At 31.1% G+C, this 14532-nt stretch overlaps 2 protein-coding genes and 1 long non-coding RNA gene across 18 annotated transcripts in view; 1 reads left to right on the top strand and 2 right to left on the bottom strand.

Moving 5' to 3' along the window:
- Positions 1–14532, bottom strand: part of LOC145190138 (uncharacterized) — a 168018-nt gene that overhangs the window by 51024 nt on the left and 102462 nt on the right. The gene's annotated exons all lie outside the window — the stretch shown is intronic.
- The window catches only part of LOC149886775 (uncharacterized), a 32130-nt gene that overhangs the window by 8892 nt on the left and 8706 nt on the right, over positions 1–14532 (bottom strand). For 4 of the 16 annotated variants that reach the window (XM_090091207.1, XM_090091208.1, XM_090091209.1 and 1 more), the window contains exons 7-12: positions 11382–11418; positions 3399–3543; positions 3012–3240; positions 2783–2858; positions 2621–2670; positions 1890–2126 (exon numbers count right to left, since the gene is read on the bottom strand). In XM_090091207.1, the coding sequence (XP_089947333.1) occupies positions 1890–2126; positions 2621–2670; positions 2783–2858; positions 3012–3240; positions 3399–3543; positions 11382–11418 (774 nt within the window). Of the gene's footprint in view, positions 1–1889; positions 2127–2360; positions 2414–2620; positions 2671–2782; positions 2859–3011; positions 3241–3398; positions 3544–4796; positions 4891–5396; positions 5429–9321; positions 10896–11381; positions 11419–14532 lie in introns of those variants that run through there. The other 12 variants (XR_016453555.1, XR_016453562.1, XR_016453561.1 and 9 more) reach the window with 11 other exon arrangements.
- LOC149886776 (uncharacterized) lies at positions 8311–11359 on the top strand. Its single transcript, XR_016453576.1, has 3 exons — positions 8311–9626; positions 9682–10018; positions 10054–11359. It is a non-coding gene; the product is annotated as an uncharacterized LOC149886776 (long non-coding RNA).

Raw genomic sequence — 14532 nt, 5'->3', positions numbered from 1 at the left:
TACAAAAAAGATAAAAGGTTCATGTTGCTGAATAAATTTAAATTAAAAAATTTCTACGCTCAAAAATATTTTAAAAAAGGTTTAAAAATTGTAAACAAAAACACTAAAGTTGCTTTAGCTGAAAGTAGGTATTATTCACATTCAGAGGTCTTGTATTTTATTTTAAAAATTTTTTCGTACAGCTGCAAGTTATTTTCAAAATAATTTCATGAAAAAACTAGTTAAAAACCTATTTAATTATCTAAAATTAAACAAGTTACTCGTTGTCAATGATAAGTTTTGCATCCGTAGCCATTTTAAAAATTTTAAATTATTTTTAACTCTACTGCGCTTGCGTATAATAACTTTCCATTTATTTCTAAAGTCTAAACGACCGTGCATTCTCTCGGTTTTCAAAAATAAAGAAAACTGGCCGTTTTAAGTAAATGATTCTCTCCATTTTAATTTTATACTGCTTAGCCAAATGTAAATTTCCATTTTCTATAAAACCGTTGTTCATGCTTCCATATGACCACAGAAAAGATAATATTAAAAAATTACTATCAAAACAGCCTGAGATGTGATGATCATTAGAAAAGATCTGGTGGACATGATCATCTTTCATCAACAACATTTTGCAACAACAAATTTCAAACGCTAGTGCTTAGTGCATATAATCATTCAAAATTTTATTTAAGTAGGGGAGACCGGGGCTAGTTGGCTACAGTTTTAGTTTTTGAGCTCTGTGCATTTCTGGGTGAACTGTTTTGAGGATATCAAATTGCAGTTCAAAAAGAATATGAATTTTGCAAGCATGTTCAAGTGTCAAATAATTAAAAAAAAAATATTTAGTGGCCTTCAAAAGTAAAAAAGGTATATCTGTCACTTACCCCGGGCAGGGGTAAGTTGCCCATATTCTCAGGGTAAGTTGGCGCAGCATTTAAAAAGAGATAAGTTTAGCAACATTAAGCATCTATTTCAAGAGCATCTTTTTTATGAAAACTTATGATAATTTTTATTCAAAAATATTTTTTGACATTAACTTTTATTGCCAACTAACCTCAAAAGCATTTTGCTCACAAAATGGCTTATAAATCCCCAAAAACGCAAAATATTGAAAAAAACAAAAGGTGACTGCTTTGAGTGAACCATACAAAACCTTCATCTATTCGGGTTTACTAGTAACTAATGCTATTGCTTTTTAAAGTTAAAAAAGTAACATAGTTGCAAAAGTTACAAAATTAGTAAAAAAACAAAAAAATTGCTATAACTTCTATGCCCATGCTCTTATACCCCTGATACTACACCGTAAAATGAATTAGTTAAGTGGGAAGGTTCCATGTGAATTTTTGAAATTTGTGGTTGAAAATTCCAAAGTTAAGTGCAGTGTGTCAACTTACCTCTATAGTCAACAAGCCCCGGTCTCTCCAAATTCTGATAAATTCTTTATCAGTGAGTAATTAGTAATTTTTCTTTCAAGATGCAGTATTTGTCTTTTTATTCAGTCAGGATATACCTAATATTCAGTCCTAATCAATAGACGCACAGAATGCCAAGGTTTATCCACCAACCATGTAACAGTTAGGACTAATATAGTTTACAGTCAAGTTTATCATATGACCTAAACTGCTTTACATTCAGGTTTAAAAAGGGTAACGATGTTTTTGGCCGGTTGCAACAAGTTTTATTATTTTTCTATGAAATTTAAAGTATTTTTTAATGCATTTTACATGAAAGTTATAGTCTTAGCTAGTTATTTCCTTGTTTTACAAACAAAATAGAAAATAGGTAATTATAAATCACCGACCCAAACAATCCACTCACCACTGCATGTTAGAGCAAAATTTAAATTTTAAATGAAAATATGAAAATAAAAATCATTTAAAAGAAAATGCTTCATTATTATTTACCCATCCACTGATTTAGGCCAATGTTATAGAATTGTTCTTTGTTTTCCTCCACACTTGTCCTCATAGTTTCATTTATATTGTTAGAAGCTGTTTCCTTGAACTGTTGATTAGTCAATACCAACCACTTATTAAGACTTTTATGAAAATGCAAGTACGTCTTTTGATCTCGATGGATTGCGTAAAGCTCTTTTGTAACGGTATTATGCCCGAGTATAGATCCCACGCAAGTATCCATTTCTAAAATATTTTTTATGCAATAATATTTATACTACTTTAAAAGTTAGATATGAATTAGTTTTAAATCTTAATGTCATATAAACTTAAACTATTTATTTAAACAAAAAATGTGTAGATACTTAAAATGGTAGTTTTCATGAAAGATAAATAACCCGTAAGAAATTTTATTGAAACTACGTGAATGACTTAAAGTAAATAAACTGAAATCTATTTAACAAAGAATTAAGAACATACTAAACCTAAGATCAAATATGGGCTAAAATCTTCTTTGAAGTTCTAACTTAATTCTAAAGCAGAACCACTAATAATATTTCAACTTATCTGCCATATTTCCAGAAAAACATAGGGTTGAATAATAGTATTTGACTGTGTAAAAATAAAAAATTAATAAACCGAAATAAAGAAATTTCATATTTAACTTTAACATTTGCAAGCCTAAGCATTTGGTCCACGATTACCGCACTAAATAAAAAACTTCGAATGATAATTGTTACCTGCCCACAAGTGACCATAGTCTTTGGAATAATAACAAGCACTTTTTACTCTAAAAAAAGGTACATTCTCTAGTAGTGATTCATAAAAGGTTTAAATAGTTTTCTCAGACGAACGAATAACAATTTATAAAGGATGAGAAAACTTTCTTGACAAGATTTCACCTTTTAGCGTGTTGATTCATACAGACGTAAATAATAGACTTTTCAGCCTCCCAGTATATTCCACGACCATAATATTCTTAAATCAAGACAAATAAAACTATTTAACAAACTATTTAAAAACATTTTTCATTAAACAAAAAAGTCAAAATTTAGCTGCATATAACTCAAGTTTGCTGCCATTAAGATCGTCGAGTACAATTAAATTAATAAGAAAAGCAGCTTAAGCTACCTGGAAGAGCATTTTCCCTTCTTGGTGCATTTATAAGTTTTATAGGCATGCAAGCAAGACTATTTCGGTATGCTTTTGTTAACTTTCGTGGTGTACCGGTAGTACTTTGAAAAGACAATCTCACAGGGATATCAATTATAATCATTCCAGATTGAGGACAATTTGATACCCTTAAAGTCATTGAAATGTTGTGAATAATTTCGCTCGAGTTGAGGAAAAGATCTGGAAACTAGTGAATGATGTATAACATTATCTTGAAAATACATGCACAATATAGTTAACATTTGCCTCAATAAAAACAGAGAAATAAACAACGTAGAAGATAGATATTAGTTAAATGATTTATGCAAAGTAATGAAGCAAAATTTTTCAAAGACCTATACTTACAATATATTTCTGTTTGTTAAAATCACTTTTAATTAAATCAAGAGAACTACTTTCATATAGAAATGTTGCAAAAGGTGGAAGGAAATACTCGAGCGTTGCATTATAACCATAACCAGAAACTTCAAGTGACAGGTTCAGATTGTTGCTATAATTATATAAAAATTACAAAGTTAATGCTTTTTCCTTGACAGAATCTATATTAAAACAAAACATGGATATTAAAATAAACGTATTTAGAAAAAAAGTCTTGAAAATGAATATTTTCACATTTACGAGAGAAATGAGCTTAAAAGAAGAAAAAAGTACAAACCATGTTTAAGATGATAGTTTGATTAAAGAATCATTATAGTAAAAAAAGAAACTTCATATGGAGATCGCTCATCATTTACAGAGTAGGCTGAGACGATTTTACCAGAGGGTGATTTTGTCACTTTTGGTGTTAAAAGAAAAAAGAAGTATTTAGATTAACTTCTCTTGATAACTTTATATATCTTTAAATTTTAAAAGAAGTTATCATTGATGAATTAAAGTAGATATTTAATCTAGCGCGTTTTTTTTGTTTTAAATACGTATGATTTGCTGTTTTATGTAACTGATTAAAGTTATCGTGTTGTTTTTTCTCTAACTGACATTAATAATGGTTTTGCTAAAATTGAATGAAAACTTACGTTTGTGGATAATTTCTGTGAAATTTTCATAACGTTTTTCATAGTTTTTCAGCAAACAGAAGTTTACTGGTATTGGGGGGTAAAATTTTATAAATATTTTTGTCTTGGCAAATTATTGTCAGACGATTTCACCACTAGATGACGAAAAATCTCTACAGTTCATCACTATAAGGAGAAACTGTTGTACCTCGGGGCAGTTTTACCTTGGCGCAAGCTACATTGCTGCGATAAATGTGGACAGCCAATTGAATGGTTGAATAATCTGTTCTTTAAAATTTAAAACACTTTTAACAGATATATTTTCCTTTTTTGCAATGTATTGGACCTCAGGACAAAATTACCATTCAACAACATTTTTAAACTTGTGATAAAATACATAGAAAAGATTATTTATTTAAAAAGTTGGCTTAATTCCGTTGTGGAAAGTAAAAGAACCAGCTATCATGTTGTTAGTAATGTTTCTAACTAAAATTTGTAATTAAGTTTTAAGCGATTTTTTACTAACAATTTTTGAGGGCTATTTGTGGATGATTATCCAATATATTCTATTTATTGAAGATAAAAACATCTTTATGTTTTGTTTTGTTTACTGCAAGAAAAATAGATTAGGGTTTGAAGTATTTAATGAGGTACCTTTTAGATCTCACTCTTGACCTTTAAACTGGGTCTTGAGACTTCGCCCAGGTCATAACAACATTTTTTAATGTATGCTGATTCACAAATCTTCCTCATGAATCAAAATGGGTTGGTTTAATTCTCTCTTTATCTGCTCTAATAAACTTTGAAGTCCTCATTTTTTGTCATACCACTTCCCGTTTTCAAACCTATGCAACCGAATTTTTAAATCGACTTATAATATCATAACGTGTTTGGGCGTAATACCCAAGAGACTAAGGTCAATTACAATCTTGTTTTTGGTAATCATCGTAAAAGAATAAAGTTTTTCATTTTATCATTTACTCACGTATGAATCAAAGATTCGAATATCGTAAATTAAAACAAAGGTTCCTGCATAAAAATATTAAGAAAGGGCGTCAAAGTTAGTGCGGATTTTCAGAGCACATGTTGTATACAAGATTTATTGTAAGTAGTTTGGAAGTTAAAAATGGATAAAACCTTAGAGGGTAACACAGAGCGTAAAGAGCGTAATGAGATAACACAGAGCGTAATGAAGCCAAATGATTATGTTTTAGTTGAACTTCTTCGTAAGAGGTAAATGTAACTACTCAGCGAATGTATTAAAAACACTAACATCGTATACAACATTCAATACTTTCTTGTTAAGATATGAAACATAAAACAGATGAGGAAGATTTAATAAGTAAATTACCATGATCTTCAAATTCAGGAACTGCTGTTTTCCTAAAATAAATAATGGAGCTCCCCGTTGATTTCAACTTAAATGACATGCTTAAGGACTAATCTTGTAGTATAAATTATTTTTTAGATTATTGCTTTTATTTTTGTACTTTTATATAAATTATATAAGATTCATTTACTAATTTTGAACATAAGCTTTTTTCTATTATACTTAGAAAGTTGATTTTGGTGGCGAACAGAAGCTCTTGCATAGACGAACAACTTTGTGTCTATACAAAAAAGTGATAAGTTCAATAAAAAAAAAGATATTGATCATTTGGTCATTTAACCTTTGACCCTGGTCAATGGCAAAGGTTAAAGGTCATAATTATTTTTTTTTACACATTGCTTTTTCGATTGTGGATGTCCCATGAAAAAATCTTTTTGGGATTCCCATAAACAGCTTTGGGATTAACGTTAAAGTATAAGTAGGTTCTAAAAATTTATTATTTAAATACCTTATAGTTATACAGTATTTCAAGGTAATTTATTGAACGTAGGCCCTAAGTTATATAATAGCTACCATATACCAAATATACTATAATTTGGTGTATATATATATATATATATATATATATATATATATATATATATATATATATATATATATATATATATATATATATATATATATAGTGTTGAAAAGTAACAAAAATGCATTATTTGGCAGTTTTAACTACTTGGCAGTACAGTACTGAAATCAGTATGATATTTACACCATAACAATTGTAATACATATTTACTAATAATAAGTTAAAAAAGCTATAATAGTTAACGATGATACAAGTTAAGTGCTTTGGTTGCCCTTTCAGACTCTTTAGAAGTAATGAAGTATGACCGACCAGTTCTAGTTTTGGATTCGACTGCTAGCAAAAGATCATTTAAATCAACAGTAAATATATCTGGAAGAACTCTGAAGGAGAAAAGTTGACTGCGACCATGAGTGTGAAAAAAGTTCATGGTTACTTCTCTTTTTTCTGGATTGCTTTCCGACACACAACCTATCCACCAATGTTCATCATACTCTACAACCATGTAACCAGTAATTGAACTGAAATTGAGTTGGCTATTTTTCTGTGACGTAATTTTTCAATTCTAGACACAGAACTGGAATTATAATCTTGTACTTGAAATTCATTGGTGGGTAATGGTTTAAAGCAATGAAGTCTTTGGGTACCAGGAATCGTTTTAGCATTCGAAAATCTTTCCTTCAATATTGTGGATTCGATTTGCCAATCATTTGCAGTGAGGTATTCAAAGGAAATCCCATGGATATTTTCTTTAGCAAAAGTATATAATTGATAAGTGGTCATTATTTGGTCATGGTATGGACGTTGTAAGCTTGCTTTTGCTGCTTCACGTTTAACAGTTCTTCCAACTCCATCACAGGGGCCCTTACCATGACTTGTGGCAAAGAAATGCCATTCGGCTGAAATACCAAAGTCCTCTTTGTGATAGCACAGATTTATTAAATTCTTGCGGTTTTTGTATTGTGCTGCACAGCCATCACTAAAATATGTTATGTTTAATACCTCAAATTTCACTTTTAAAAAAATTAATTAGTTTACGCTGAAAAAGGTGAACTGCAATTGTGTCATGAGTATTACATTCCAAAAGTAGCGCATTATTTGCCCATGAAATAAATTTCCTTCATATTTATAATAAAAAACAAAAGGATGTAAAGTTGCTTAACTATTTGTCCAATGATTTCCCTGAGCTGCATCTTGTATGATAAATGTATAACTAGAAATAATAATAACCAGAAATTCTCCATCGGATAAATTGTTTGCAATAAAATCATGTCTAGTAAGTGTTTTCAAGCTCCCTAATAATCTTTCAATAAATTCATCAGTGGACTGTAGCTGTGACCTATCTGTTGCGTTTGAAGCTGGGACCTATCTGTTCTAGTCCACTGTTTATACTCAATTTCTTCAAGTCCTTTAATTTCAAAGGATTGCAACAGCCATTCCTTCAGCATAGCAACTCCAAGGCAATTTTTACACTCGCCTAGAGGACATGCTGGCAAGGAAGGATTGCATTGGATTTTAGCCAAAGCATGTTTGTAGTTCATCTTCTAGTTGTAAATCATCCATATGTGATCCGACTATCATGAGCTTAACATTTTGATATATAATACATACACACACAGTGAGTACCACTTGCTCCTGCAAAGACATATTCTTTTGAATGTAGCTCTGTAAACTTCGAAAACCCAATTCTGATATTTGGATACTTTTCTGAAAATAATTAGTAAACTTCCTTAAAATTTCTTAAATCTATTCATTCCTGAATATGTTTTCTTTCCCCATTTTCCTAAACAGATAGAAAATCTTTTTTTCCAGGCATTACACGGCTAACAGTGTCAGAGTAATAAAACTCTTTTACCATATCTTTCACATGCACAGGTAGTGATTTCCCTTTTTTTGGGTAAGGGGTTGATAAAACAACTTAGGTAATTAAAACTTCTTTTGCTTGAGATGGAACTCGATACGAACAATTGAATTCTCTCATCACTTTTCGATTACTCCATTGAGCAACAAATAAATCATGATCTCTTGATTTATTTGTTGCTCAACTTATCCTGGAGCACTTTAACAATGTCATCAGCATATGTGTTAGATAGAAGTCAATGCGAACAATTGAATTCTCTCATCACTTTTCGATTACTCCATTGAGCAACAAGTATTGTCAAAATCATGATCTTCTCATTCTTACTTTGAGTTCAATTATACTAATCGTGGAGCACTTTAACAATGTCATCAGCATATGTGTTAGAAACTTTTTTTTTAGTTGCTTTGTATTCACCATCCTCTGAAGTATCCATGGCAATAGCATCTGAATTAGGAGATAAAAGTTCTAACTTCCTTTTTACAAGTTTTTTAAGCTTTTTCTTTTTCTCCGGAATATAACTTTTAACAGCTTGTAACTTGCGTTTATTCAAGAGTGACTCACCCAATAACGACAAGGATTTATTAAAAATTGAAATTTCTTCTTCCTGGCACTGATAATTTTTATCTCCCTTGTCACCAAAAATATCTTGAGATCTGGAACTGCATTGAGAACCTGACTCTGTATTACAATTTGCTGACTTTTCATCATCACATAATCCTATCTCGGAAGGTAAGCCAGTAATCTTTTTTCGGCAAATATCACATAATTTTGCTCCAGCCGTAAGTTTTAAAGGATACATAGTTACCTGCCAACTAGTAACTACCCTTAATGTTTTTTTTTTTTTTCTCCTGGTGTTGGAAAGGATCATAACAATGGTGTTGACTCTTCTTTAACTCTTTCACTTGCGCTTGAAATGCCATTTTTAATCTAAATTTAATTTGAAAGTTGCTAAAAACTTTTTCCTAAGTTGTCTTTTGATGACTAATTCAATGAAAATGAATTGATTATTTTAATATAAGTATATATAGCTTCAAGCCTGATATAGGTTAATACTGACTAAGTATATATATATAGTACTACAAAATTAATTTACAACCTAGAAAATAAAAGGAAAAAAGGAAATAATTAATAATATATATCTACAATAGGCTATTTACAGAAAATGACCTCAAAATATCGCATTTGTAAGGCCAATAAATATTAAACTTTTAGAATCTACTTTAACGTTAATCCCAAAGCTGTTTATGGGAATTCCAAAAAGGTTTTTTTTTGGGATATCCGCAATAGAAAAAGCAATGTGTAAAAAAAAAATTATGACCTTTGACCTTTGCCATTGACCATGCTCAAAGGTCAAATGACCATATTACCAATAACTTTTTTTTATTGAACTTATCACTTTTTTGTATAGAACAAGGTTGTTCGTCTATGCAATAGCTTCTGTTTGCCACAAAAATCAACTTCCTCAGTATAAAAGCAAAAAAGTTATGACATTTTAAATAACCAAGGTTAAGTGAAAAGGTCAAAACTTTAAAAGGTCATATCTCAGGAAATAATTGACCTCAGTCAAAAAAAACTTACATGTTTTTCTTTTGTCCATATCCCAATGTGTGAGCCAATTTTCATCAAAATCCAAGTCGGTGATGTCGAATTTGATCAAAAGGTGGTTCCACTTGACGTGGAATGCCCCTTAAGCATTTTAAAAATATTTCAAAGATTTTTACTTGCTCTTTATTTATCTTAATAATCTTATCGAGGATGTGTTTTCAATGTATTTAATAAAAAATCAAGACATTATGTTTGAATTAAAATTGCATTTGGTGATGTGTACGCTATCACTTAGAGACATTCGTAAATTTAGAATGTAGGTGTTTTATGACAGCAAGATCCACCGAATTAAAAAAAAAGCAACTTTTGCAGAAATCTTTTCTGAACAAAAATGTTTCCCACCACACAGCAGCCACCGACTGTATCTGCTGGATACTCACTTTAACGGGATCTACAAACAAAAATGTTCAGAGAACATGCTCTAAAAACATTCTGGTGGATCATCAGTACCTTTAATTCGTGAGTGATTCTATCTTGTTTTAAACTGTGTATGGAAGGAGAAGGCTTTAAAATGAAGACATTTTTAAGATGCATTTGCGTGATAAATTCCGCTAGAAAAGTTGAAGGCATTCAGAATAGCATTCAGAAAAGGTAAAGGTATTCGTGATGAAAATATTTTTCGTGATGAAAAGGTATTTAGATGAAAATGTTTTGATATTAAGAACAGTTGTGCCTTCACCGAAAAAGATTTCGAACCCAACACGCAACTCCTTATTCCACACAAATCTCAAGCACTTAAGTGTTTTCTATCATAGATAGGCGTGTGAGATGCTTTGGCATTGATATGTGTGCAAATAGGTTCTAACTTAACCCAATATTCGACTCTTTTCTCAGCGCAAAATTCCCCCCTCCGTCAATACCAAGCTAAAAACTGTTTATTATGGTGGTTCCAAACTAAAAAATCTCAAATTTTTTGAAAAAGTTTATTTTATTTGAATTTAAAAAAGGCTTAGTTTCTGGATTCAAAAGTATATTATGTTAACAGGTTTTTAACTACACTTTATGTTATATTGACTAAAACATCAAGAGGGATTTGTTAAAAAACTTTTTGATTGTTCAGTAACAGACCTAAGGGAGCATGTAAGAAGCAGATTTTGGAATGTCTTGTCGACATGTAGACTTGTTTGAGTAGATGTTTTGCTCCCTACAGACGCAACAGTTACAAGATATGCGTTTAAATGTTATTTATTAGTGACAGTTTTTTTATTGAAAAATCTTTTTAAGGTTAGTAATTATCAAACATGTTATCTATACTTTCTATCTACAAGTTAGTTGTTTATTTGTTTTATGTATATAACTTATTTGTATAACTTGAATGCGAAATAATAGAAATAAGCTTAGAATGAAAATAAAGGAAAAAGTTTAAGGTATTTGACATTTTCCTCAATTTAGAGAAAGTAAGCAGCAGTAGTTGTTTTTGAAATCACGGCAATCATCCACCTCATTAACAGGTACTTCAAAATTAACCAAAACACTTAAAGAAAAAAAAAATATGATTTTAAAAAGTTATAAGTACTTCTTTTTCTCAAACTTGGATTATTTTTGGAAAACCAATTCCGAGAAATTAATGATTAAAGTTTACTAAAAAATACATTTTAATTCTAGCAAAAAAAAGGAAAATTTAAAAAAAAATGAAACAAAATGCATGGAAGTAAAAGTCTAGGTCTTAGAAACATTTTAATTATATATTATTTATTTTGTAACATTTAAATTGCTTGAATTATTTATCTACCCTGGAAACACGTTACATACCATGCATAATATATTTGAAAAAAAATTATTATAGCAGTAAAGGTAGCAATTTACTTCACTTTTCTCTAAGTTTTTAATTTTAAAAAAACTTTACCGTTTATTATTAAGTAATGTCAAAGTTTTGGATAATTTAACTTGTGCACAACAAGAGAACTGATTTATAAAAATAAAGTTTTATTCAAAAGTGACATAGATAATGAAATCTTACCCTTTAAAAAAACCATGAACGGAAGCATTAATTGAATCTACAAAAATTAAAACAAGTATAAGTTCACATCTCAAGCAAGATCTGTTATCAACCTAACAACCTATATAATTTTGGTTCCCCGCATATAATAAAGTAAAAGCAAATGATAACATATTCTCCATTTCAGCATATTAATCTTTGTTATGCACTATACAAAAGTTTTTTCATTTGATTGCTTAACTAATTCTTACTTTAATTAACTGAGTTTTATTGAGATTACTTCGAAAGGTTTTCCTTTCAACACTATAAATATACCTAAACCAGCTCTCTAGGTAAGCTTAATATTATATTTTTTATATAGTAAAAGATTGAGTCCGAATTAAACCATTTTGTCTCCTTACGTTTGAAAAAATGATTTAAAAGGCAAAATGTTTTACTTTGTTTCATTCATTTATTTATGACTACAAGGTCGAAAACTTAAATTCATTTACATGGTAAACCATCTGAGGATTTTTCTGAAGGAGTTCTTCGAACAGCGACAAATGTTTCGAGTGTATACTTTCATTTACACAAAATTAATAAAGTGCGCAAGAAAGATGATATTTCTAATGTCGTTCAAAGGTTGTTGAGCATCTGGGATAAAGCACGTATTCCTACGGCTAAAAAACGGGTAATAACTCAAAAGTTGGAAGCACTTATTGACAAGTACCAAGAGGTTGAGAAGAATTCTAAAAGAGGAGGAGAGGTTTAACGTTCAAAGGAAGGTGATTTTGTTAGCTTCACATTATCCATCTTTGACATCGCACTCATCAATGTAAACAATATGATTAGAATTGATGACAGACTTTTCTTGCATGACCAGTGAATTAAACGCAAAATGGTAATGGGAACTGAAGACAAAACATTTGCAAAGAAGAAATAACGAGCTCAAAAACGGAAGAATATGTTGCTTGAATGACTTGCAAAGGGAAAGGGAAAGATGTTGCTGTAATCCATAACCATGCTGAACTCTCAGTAACAAGCAGCAGTCATTGCTAAGAGAAGGAAGACGACAACCAATTCTTTCCAGGCCAATGAAATCAATATCAATTCTGCCTAAACGACGTCGCTTGAAAGCTATTGGTGTTTTTTCGCCATTGGTAGCCTCTGCTCTTATCGCACTGGAGTAATTGATGGACAGGCAGTTCACACCCTAGCTGTGACGAGAGTTAGTAATGGAGACGCAAATGATATTGCTTTGTCAAGGAGTAGCGTACAAAGAGCCAAAAAAAAAAATCAGTCCAAAAAACAGCCGATATCAAAGAAAGCTTCCAAGTTGATGCTCCACTGGTAGTCCATATTTGAAAAGAAGTTACTTCCTGTAATAGATGGCAGTCCAGAGATGGAAGACCTTGTCGCTATCCTCGTCTCTGGATTAGATGTTGAGAAGCTTTTGGGTGTGCCAAAAGTTAAACAAAGAACAGGAAAATGGTTTCAGAGGCGTTTGCAAATATTTTAAAGGATTTGCAATTGCCAGAAAAGATCTCTGCAATGTCGTTCGACACAACTACAACAAAAACAGGCCATCTTAATCGAGCATGTGCTATTCTTGAAAATAATATGAGTAAAATGCTGCTTTGGTTAGCGTGCAGATCTCATATAGTTGAGATAATATGTGCAAAAGTCTTCAAAAAGGCATTTGGTGGTAATACAACTGGACCGGATGTGTTGCTATTCAAGCACTTTAAGACGTTTTGGCCTAAATAAAATAAGATTTAAAATTTAGTATATTCCAAGACGCACCTCTGAATGATCTGGATTTCATCAAGCTTCTTATTGATTATAAAGATGTTTCTCTCTCCATTTGTTAGACTACATTAAAAGCGATTGGCTGACATCTCTGTTACCTTTGTCCAGAACTCATTCTTCTGATTCTCTTTTCTCAGCGTGTCTCAGTGGATGAAACAAAACTGCCCTGCTGCTTGCTTGGGGAAACTAATGGAGAAATCTTCTGATGATCAGAAAGATGAATGGCACTTTCATAGCTCAAATGATGCTTCAGCACTTCATAATGTGACATTAAAGGATTTTGTGACCACGTCATCTCTGCTCTTCTGCTTTCCACAAATTTTCTAATGACTGATGCTTTCACCTTGGCAACAAACTCCATCCTTTCGAAAGGCAACAGCAGTGGTGTCTTCCTTGAAAGTTTTCAATAACTGTGCCGAGCGGGGAATTGCAGTGGTGTCATCATTCAGCTCATCTTTCACCAAATCAGAGGAGGAAAAGAAGTACTTGCTCAAAATTGTTGAACACCATCGCAAAGAGTTTCCAGATGCAAAAAAATCAGCTGTGCTGAAGAGATCGCAACTTTCAGACCTTCGGGACTCAGAAAGTTCTGACTAAAACACTTTTTAAGTGTATATTTAAATGGCGTACTTAGAACTACTCTGCAATGCAGTCAGGTTGATGTGTCATGTAACTAGTATTATTTTACCGTTTAATTCCTACTGTTTAATATAGTTGTTCTTTGTTTTAAAAGAAACTACTTTTTAAACCTTATAAGTTTTTTATTTAATGAGACTGCCAAATACCATAAAACACGAGATAACAAGTGCACTTAAAAAGTATTTATAGTGGCCCAAATGGAGTGAAATTAGGTATATACATGTTTTAAATCCCAATGAACAGGAAAACTTAAATGCTCATGATGTGTTTTTGCTTCCCAACGCGTTTATTAATGGGTCAAAAAAATTATCAATAAAATACACATACGGCTTTTATCGATGAAAAATCAAAATATTTACAGCGGTATATTTATCTGTAGCTGTTATATCCTCTAACGGCTTACTTTATTACTACAAACTCTCTCAAGAAGAAATTGGAAGTAGTTTAGATGCTAAAACTTTTATCGCTGATCAATAAAATGAAATTTTTCTTTATCTTTGGCATTTGTAGAAAATGTTGGTATTGAAAAACCACCTTACCCAGATGAGACATTGATATAATTTACTCTATTGAAATGTTGTTTTGGAAAAGTATAAAGCCCTATAGTACTAAACATAACCTTTCTATGAACTTTTTTAGAAATCAGAAATTCTTTAACTAGAAAAGTTGTTTCACTTAAACTTTGCCACAATCAATTCTACCGAGAAACAATGTTTCTTTCTAGAGAATGCAGAGATGACATCTC

Source organism: Hydra viridissima, unplaced genomic scaffold, assembly GCF_058129835.1.
Source record: "Hydra viridissima isolate aposymbiotic clone 2 unplaced genomic scaffold, HvirCarnegie_v1 scaffold_6, whole genome shotgun sequence".
NCBI classification, from domain to species: Eukaryota; Metazoa; Cnidaria; class Hydrozoa; order Anthoathecata; family Hydridae; genus Hydra; species Hydra viridissima.
Note: the sequence above shows the minus strand (reverse complement) of the source record. Positions and strands in the feature narration are given on the sequence as shown.